The sequence below is a fragment of the Phoxinus phoxinus genome (assembly GCF_949152265.1).
Source record: "Phoxinus phoxinus genome assembly, chromosome: 1".
NCBI lineage: Eukaryota > Metazoa > Chordata > Actinopteri > Cypriniformes > Leuciscidae > Phoxinus > Phoxinus phoxinus.
Genome location: NC_136876.1, coordinates 10,252,465 through 10,260,502, shown reverse-complemented (window position 1 = coordinate 10,260,502; position 8,038 = coordinate 10,252,465). Strand labels below are relative to the sequence as shown.

Sequence of the window (8,038 nt, the reverse complement as noted above, 5' to 3'; positions counted from 1 at the left end):
CACAGATAATGAACAAGCAACAGAACTGGTTGTATAAAAGTGGTTTTATTCAAGTCACGCATCCAACAGCCAGTACTGAATCAAATCATAGACAGGGCGATGTGTAGGTGGTCTCAAAGGAATCACCTGAAATAGGAGCAGAAAATTAACTGGATTGTTAACTGTGAATTCAGCCAGAGCAAAGCAAGATTAGGACGAAAGCGTACTTGTCTGATAGTAGTCATAAACGTTTATGACTGCTGGCTTGAGATTTTTCACTGCAAGAACCTGTTTCAGCTGCAGAGTGTAACTCATGGGGACGCCTTTGGGAACCTGTGAGACAGAAAGGATGAACCACAGCACATGAGAAAATGGCAGCTAGTAATATACCCAGTCTCACCTCTTTTAGATACACTAGGACATGATCATCTTCAACATCAACCCGTTCCACTAGCGGGGCAAACGATTGGGGTGAAGAACCAAGCTATGGGTAAGAGACATCATTTACACAATTACAATTGAAGGAGCTTCAAGCATCTTAGAACTTTCTAAACAATCTTAAATACAAACCAGTGACGTGTCTGCCGTGAAGCCTGACAGGAGCTTAATGTCTACTAGAACCATGTTAGTGCTTGATTTTACACCATTGTATCTGAATGAGGGTGAAAAGAGGTTTAGTCAAAAAGATCAAAAACAGCGCTTCATTTTTGTAAGAGTCATAAACATCAGTTTCAGGACACAATGCTACTTACTTCACATTGAACTTCAACATAAGATTGGCTCCAAGCGGTTGGCAGTCTCCAGTCACCTTCGCTTCGACACTCAGTGTCCTGGAAACTTTAACGGGTGTTGGGATGTTGTAGAAACATGCAACCTATAGTATGAGTAGAAAAAAAAACGCATTTAGATTTGGATGTGCACAGCAAATAGAGAGGGTGAAGATACAGACCTGCACAGACACACAAGTGGATCCTGATGCTTTAACACTATATTTGCCAGGAACGTTCTTCAGCCACTTCTCCTGATACAGCAGCCTGTTGTCCCGATTCACTTTGAAGCTATAAGAGTCTCCTCCCACTACTGAGGACTGTACGGTGACGGAGCTGGAGCCATCCAAGCTGAACACTTGAGCAGCGTACACAGACAGAGCCTGAAGAGCTACCACTGTGTCCTAAAAACAAGTACCAGATTAAAAAAATATATATATAAAAAAAAATCCAAATCCAAATGATTGCACTCATGTTTGGTAGTCAGAGGCACCTGGGTGGAGGAGAAGCCTCCATAGGGATTCTGCTGGGCCACGAGCCAGTTGACAATGCGGTTAGCATAGGCCATATTAGCCGTCGTGAGAGGCTGAACAGCAAGAACTGCTAGTAGAACGTAAGAGCTGATCTCCACCGCCAGAGTATCACCAGATGTCGTCTGAGACCAATGGAGCTTAGTGCCTTAGGATGAGATGGAGGGGAGAAAGTTTATGCCAAAGACCCTGATGTACCAACATCAAGCTGGTAAATCTTACCTTCAGAAATGGCAAGGTTTTCCAAGGCAGTTAAAAGCTGTGCTCGAGTGGTGGTCTCTCCAGCCAGACTGAAGGTGTAGGTCAGCAGAGCCGTTGCATAAGTGTTTCCCAGGTTCCCAATGACAGGCCTCAAGCATGACAGACCGTTGGTAATGACGGGATCCTAAAAAAGCCAAAACAAATATCAGACAGCCAGAACAGGAAGGTCATCTGCAAGGAGCTCATACAACTACTGGGTCAATTTTACCATGGAGGGGACACCTAGTTCAAGCAGCGATGCAACAATGTAGGCAGTCATGGTCACACCGTCACCAACTCCACCCTAATAAAAAAATAAAATAAAATCTAATTTATAAGAAAAGTCTCAAACCTAATCCATAGTTTTCCAGTGCATTTATAAACATGTAACGCACCTTCATGTCACTATGGTACAGAGTTCCCTGCTGCATGAAACAGCCGTCTGAACCCTGCTTGCTGATCAACCAATCCTTTGCACTCTGCAGGACATTTGGATCAATGAAGATAAATTGCCTCGCTAGACCAAAGGACCTCAGGACAAAGGCGGTCAACCTGGTCGTGGAGAAGAGGTCACAAACTGAACTTACAAAAAGCTGGTGCCACAGCAGATTATACACAGTAGAACAATGAGAAACTCACCATGTATTTGATTCATCATAACCAAACGTGCTGTATGATCCATCGCTGTGTTTGAAGTTTAGTTCTCCTTGGTATCCTGATTGGGTCAAAAGCCACATGTAGGATACTAAATGCCTAGTCCTGCTCTTCCCATTGGACTATCATTTATATATGTAAAGTGGATTTGGTCATCCATACCGCTCTGAAGGTAGCCTGTTGCAGTCTCTCGGATGGCTGCAGTGATTTGCCCTGTGACCTTCAGGTACAGCAGTATGTAAATATTCGGAGCAAGAATGATCATATTCTGTTCTCCACAGCCAGATGGCATCTGTAATAACCCATCTAGATTCTTCAGTGCACGACCCATTATGTCCCCTATAAGAGGTCAAGCATAAAACCCACATCAGAAACCGTTATTCTACCAACCTTCACATGTCAGTTTCTACTGAATTACATTTTTTACCAAGGACTGAAACTGAGCATCTGGCAGATCCTTGAACCACGTTTTTTTGAAATGTCAAAGTCACGTCTTCAGAAAGAACATTTCCTGCAGACCGAACAGAATGGATCAGCATTTAGAGCTAGGCTAATGTTTGGCTGTACATGGATAATGTATTGGGAATCATTGAGTGCAAACAAACCCTTTGGACACAATAACCAACTCTGGGTGTTTGTCCTTTCAACTCCTTCAGGCTATAGAAGCATTAAAACAATATCAGTAAAGCAGCATGAGGTCCATGACCAGACTCCAGAAGGCTGGTTAACACTTACCAGGACAAATAGACTTCGTGTGACTACATCAATGCGTCCTCTCGTCGGCACAGTCACAACTTCAGTGCCACATTGGGTCCGGGATACTTCAGCTGAAGCATTGACGGTCACATTGACAGTTCCTGCAGTAACAGACAGGAAGTGAGCAACACCAAATATACACTAACAATTTAGATAGATGATCCAAAACTGACCTAGAACAGAAGCTGAGAGAACCCATTTAAAGGTTTTTCTCCCATTGGCACAAAGACAGGACACATACGGTTCAGTATATGGTTTAAGAGTGAAGGCCGTGGATGAAGCTGGTGTTACTTTAACCTGTCAATGAAACGGAACACATGGAGCAAAGACACATGACCTTCTCTATACAGAAATGATCTAAAAGAAAACCATGGCAGACCATGATGCACTTGGAAAGATAGCTGAAGACCGTGGCCTTCAGATCAAAAGACTCCCCACGGACGATGGAGTACGGCAGGGAGAGCTCAAGGAAGAAAGGCTGGAAGACCGTCAGCAGAGCAGGAGGAGCAAGACCGAAACCTTTTGAGGACAGGCAGAATGCCTCGGTTTCCCATGTGGTGATGGTGTCAGGAACAGTGAGGGGAACTTGTGTGGATCCAGTTTTTCTGAAAGACAGCAGAAGAGAAATAAGGGGAACAGGAGAAGTAAAACCTGGGTAAGTAGCTTTAGAAGGCACTAACCCCACATGGGCAAGCTGCCAGAGCCATGTTTCTGGAAAGTAAGTCCTGACAGTCACTTTTAAAGTGGAAGTGTCACCTCCATCTGGAAGAGCCATTGCTACAGGACCATTCAAATTCATCACTGAAAAAGACAAGCAATTTTACACCAAACTGCCCCTCTTGTTGCATCTATAGAAATTATAAACACCCAACACCACAACTTGCTTTTCCACTAAGGAGGTCTAACCTCACATAACTAAATGAAAGTTCAAGTCATGCATAATTTGTTTTCATTGAAAGAATGGCCTCTCTGCATAGACCTACCTCCTGGGAATCTGGGATACAGCAGGCACGGAGGGGCTCGTACAGCGAGATTTGTTGCAATCTTCATTCCCAGGCTCTGTTGGAGTGACAAGTCAAAACACAATACAGATTTAAAGTCAATAACTCAGTTCATGAGTATGTAGTCACAAAATATGTTTTTCTACCTTGAAGGTTGTGTAGGCTTGATTTGTAGCATCAGTGTAGCCAGGATCCAGATCAAAAGCTAGACGGGGTCGAAAACCTAGACACTCTGGTTCATCCTGAACGTTGTATGGGTAACCTGATAGTGATTGCACTGGGAGCAAATCAAACACCTGGAACCATGAAAAAAAAAAAAAAAGTGTTCAGGTATGTCACTTTTGAAAAATGTTGAATAAATTCATTAATGTTTGGCATGTTATGTCAGAACATGAATGGATGTTAAGACGTACACTAAAACTGCTACAATCACAACAAAAGATTGATCTCAGCACAACTCAAATTCTAAAGCTGAACCTGAATGTCAGTCAAGACCAACAAGAATTTAACTACACATGGATACCATTTTAGCACTCAGACGTCTTCCTGGCTCCAAGATCCAGACGCTCTGATCTACAGCACTGATGCCACACAGAGATCCTGCTTCAGCAGAGACAGTCAGAACGTTTCCTTCAGCAGGAACAGCCGTAGCAGGAGAGAACTGTAGAGACACCTGGAACAAGGACCAATACGCTGTAAGATATGTCACCATTCCCCACTTGAAGACAAAAGATGCTAGTGCACATCATACTTGGTTTTGGAGACAAGTTTCTGTGTCAAACGACGCACTACCAACAACAACATTCTCACTGGGCAGAACGCAGTAGACCAGAATCTGCACTGCTGGAGCCATATCGACACTGACAGACAGTTGGAACGACACAGAGCCGCTCGTGACTGTATTAGAAGCCCTCGCTTTGACTGTCTGAAATCCATGGAGGACGATCACTCCTCTGGACAAGACCTGACAGACAAACAGATACATAAGTTCCTAATATTTTTTTTTTTTATTTTTTTTTTTATGTCCACCCACCATATAGATGATGTCAACACTGTAGTCGCCAGCCTCTCCAACAAAAGAATACTTCACAGTCACTGGAAACGAAGCACCACATTTGAGAGGCTGCTCAAGCTTCACTATAGTCAGTTCACTAGATGGGTTGTTGGGAGAATCAGGGTGGAGAAGCTTAACAACCCTTGTGTCCGTGGTAAAGTATGGCGATTTGTAACCATTAACAACCACTGGAGTCGCACTTGCCTGGGGAACAATGAATGCAATCGTTATTTATTTATTTTTTAGATAAATTTAATGTCTACATCTCAAAATACAAAGAGCAAATCATACCACAAGATTCAGAGCAGCTTTAGGAAGATTAGCAGTGTTGAGGGAGAACGAGGCCAGTCCATTCTGATTTGTGGTCAGGTTCATCAGCAGTTTGTTGGGCCAGCTGTTACCATCCAGTAGATAAACCACTTTGTTTGCAATTGGAGTACCAACGAAACGAGACATCGAGATCTGTTGGGAATGATCAAGGTTAGGAAAGGGAACCGATGTGAAGGCTTCTGCAACAAGGAATTAACTTTTTTCCTTGCCTTCCCATTAATCATTGATCCAGGTTCAAAATATTCTGGGGTGTCCAAAAACATGACTTTGCCAACTTCAAACGTTATGGACACTGTTGCAGATTTTGACATGACTACATCTGGGGAAAAATTAAACCAACTCATAAACAAGTTAACTTCCTCCATACACATATCTTTGGTTCAGATCAGCCAATCTCACCCGTTCCCTCCTCAGTGACATTCACATTTACAAGAAAAGTGTCTTGCATATTATTTTCAAATTTGGTGTTGAAAAACACTGATGTATCGACGGTAAGGGAGGCACAGCCAGTGGCATTCATCTGGTAACAGAACAAAGTGTCACATAAGTCAAGCACAAGCAGAAGAAAAACCTCCACTGTAAGGCAGGAGTCAAACCTTTGCAGTTTTCTCCAGGCATTGACGGGTCAAATCAGGAACCACAACATATGAAAACGGCTCACGACATACTTCCAACAAGGCTTGGCCAGGTACAGGTTGGCCATATGTGTATCTGGGAAACGTCACAAGGAACAAAATCAAGAACGGACCAACCACAAGATAAGAAAATATCTGTAGGTTTCACTCACTTGGCACAAGCCTCAACTTTCAGTCCCACATCTGCAACACTGTACATCTGTGGTGCGTTTACTGTCACATCAAACTTGGGCAAAACTAAGCCAGAAATAAAAACACTGTAAGATCTCAGATCTGTCGTTGAACTGTTGCACATCAATCACAACTTACCGTATTTTTTCACTTCAAAAACATGGGAGGTCATTTGGTCGCCAATAAAAGCTTTTAGTGTGTACATCCCTATCTGAGCCTCTGGGTTTAATTCATGAGAAAGCTGCAATATCCACCTCGTTGAAGAAACGTTTGTCCACTGACCAATCCGGTTATTGTTATTGTCCTATTAAAACAATGAACAGCTCATAAAAACAGCAAACCAAAATTTACAGAAAGTGGCAGCAGCTCCATTCAAAGACTTGCACCAGAACAAACTCACCTCCACCACCACCAGATTGTACTGAAAGACAGACAGAAATATTAAGCATTTAAAAGACACCATTGCAGCAGTCATTGAAGAGAACTGCAAAACTGCTCAAGTAAAAATGACCTGCAATAAATGTGCAATTTCATGGCCAGACCTTACCATCTTATCAAGTGGCACAAATTTGGCATCCATAGTGACAACTCTGAAATTCACTGCAAAGACAATGAACTTGCATTAATTGCATAATGCACTTGATCTGACTTTGTAGCAGATTTGACTTTCTACACCTTTAATATTCAACCAAGGGTCATTCACTGCTCACCAGTTTGTCCTGGATTGTAGATGGGTTTGTCTGTTTGGATGAAGGTCAAAGGCAGGTAACGTCTGAACATGACTTTCCTCTCTTCAGTCGCTCTGAAGACCTTCCCTTGAACTTCTACCTTCAGCGTCTGCACAGATTCTTTATCTACTCGAGGAGCCTGTAAAGAAGCTCAGTTAACTCAAACCAGACAAAGAAAGAGCAATGTCTCATGATAACAGACCTGGAAACTAAAGCAGCGGTGAAATGGCTTTGAAGAAACCTGCTGCACAAGTTGAGTCATCCTTTTGTCATCAAGCAGAGAAACTGTCATTGTGAGACTCTCTTGGGGCTTCAGAAGAGTTATGCATAATTTGGCATCAGATCCAGACTCAATCACTGCAGGGAACGTCACCATGAATAACCTGTGAAAAAAATATAGAAACCACAGGACATCTAGTTTATCACTGGATAGCAACAAATGAAGAGTAGTGATCTTTTACAATGACGTTGAAAAAGTTTCAATCGATTCACATAGACCGTTTTCACCATCTACAAAGTTTAGTTAATCACAACATAAAACAAACAACAGAATGCTTGTTCCTTTCAAATCACATTTAACAGTACTTACGGCCCTGGTTTCTGTCCATCAACAGCAAAGAGAAAAAGGGCTAAAAGGAGCCCTTTCCAAACACTAGTCTCCCTCACAGCCATGAGGAAAAATCATCCAAGACCAAACCAAAATTAAGTCTCTTTCACAATTCTTAGAGCGCTTCTCTTACTCTACCACTGTTTATTGCTGCTGCTTCTCTCAATCCTCTGCACTGAACGCAGGGATATTTAAACACTTTTAATTGTCAGGGAATGCTAACTTTATTTTGCTCATTTAATTGATTAACCACCACCTGGAATTAATTGAGTTAATTGAGTTCTATCTGGTGAATCTATTGATTTAAAACACATCTAAATACTGCCAGTGACACATGTAGGCCCAGTTTCACAGACGGTGCTTAGATTAAGCCAGGATTAGGCATTTGTTCAATTAGGGCATTTAAGTAGCTTTTATACATGTGCCTTTAGGGAAAAAACAAACAAACATATTTTAAGATATTGTCAGTGCAAGTTGCTTTCAGTTAAAGGAGAACTCCAGTCAATTTTAACATTGAGCTACATTTTTTTTAAATTTGGAGTGCTGTCAATACAGAGAACAACGTCAAAAATCGGTGTTGCCTACA

General features: G+C 42.2%; 1 protein-coding gene across 2 annotated transcripts; it reads right to left on the bottom strand.

The window, feature by feature from the left end:
- LOC307000019 (alpha-2-macroglobulin-like protein 1) lies at positions 1-7,651 on the bottom strand. Of its 2 annotated transcripts, XM_079615222.1 has the most exons (34): positions 7,435-7,651; positions 7,048-7,228; positions 6,828-6,984; positions 6,665-6,717; positions 6,518-6,538; positions 6,256-6,421; positions 6,099-6,183; positions 5,908-6,022; positions 5,711-5,831; positions 5,521-5,630; positions 5,273-5,443; positions 4,961-5,185; positions 4,679-4,891; positions 4,451-4,600; positions 4,074-4,223; positions 3,910-3,985; positions 3,607-3,727; positions 3,306-3,531; positions 3,100-3,223; positions 2,906-3,027; positions 2,776-2,827; positions 2,598-2,681; positions 2,333-2,509; positions 2,156-2,231; positions 1,912-2,068; positions 1,746-1,820; positions 1,499-1,661; positions 1,240-1,424; positions 929-1,150; positions 732-853; positions 550-631; positions 380-463; positions 207-312; positions 1-126 (listed from the first exon to the last, which is right to left on the bottom strand). In XM_079615222.1, exons 1-34 carry the CDS (start codon positions 7,515-7,517, stop codon positions 86-88), a joined length of 4,296 nt encoding a protein of 1,431 aa, XP_079471348.1. In that variant the 5' UTR covers positions 7,518-7,651; the 3' UTR covers positions 1-85. The 2 variants fall into 2 exon arrangements, with proteins under 2 accessions (XP_079471348.1, XP_079471347.1); XM_079615221.1 differs by having other exon boundaries at positions 3,306-3,727.
- Between the last annotated feature and the right edge of the window lie 387 nt (positions 7,652-8,038).

Bases quoted from the DNA above. Each gene is read 5' to 3' on its own strand.
- LOC307000019 (XM_079615221.1), bottom strand. From the start codon at position 7,517: ATGGCTGTGAGGGAGACTAGTGTTTGGAAAGGGCTCCTTTTAGCCCTT. The intron at 2,232-2,332 runs GTATGGATGACC...TGACCCAATCAG, and splicing joins AACAGGCTACCTTCAGAGCG to GATACCAAGGAGAACTAAAC. The intron at 1,151-1,239 runs GTGCCTCTGACT...ACTTGTTTTTAG, and splicing joins GAGGCTTCTCCTCCACCCAG to GACACAGTGGTAGCTCTTCA.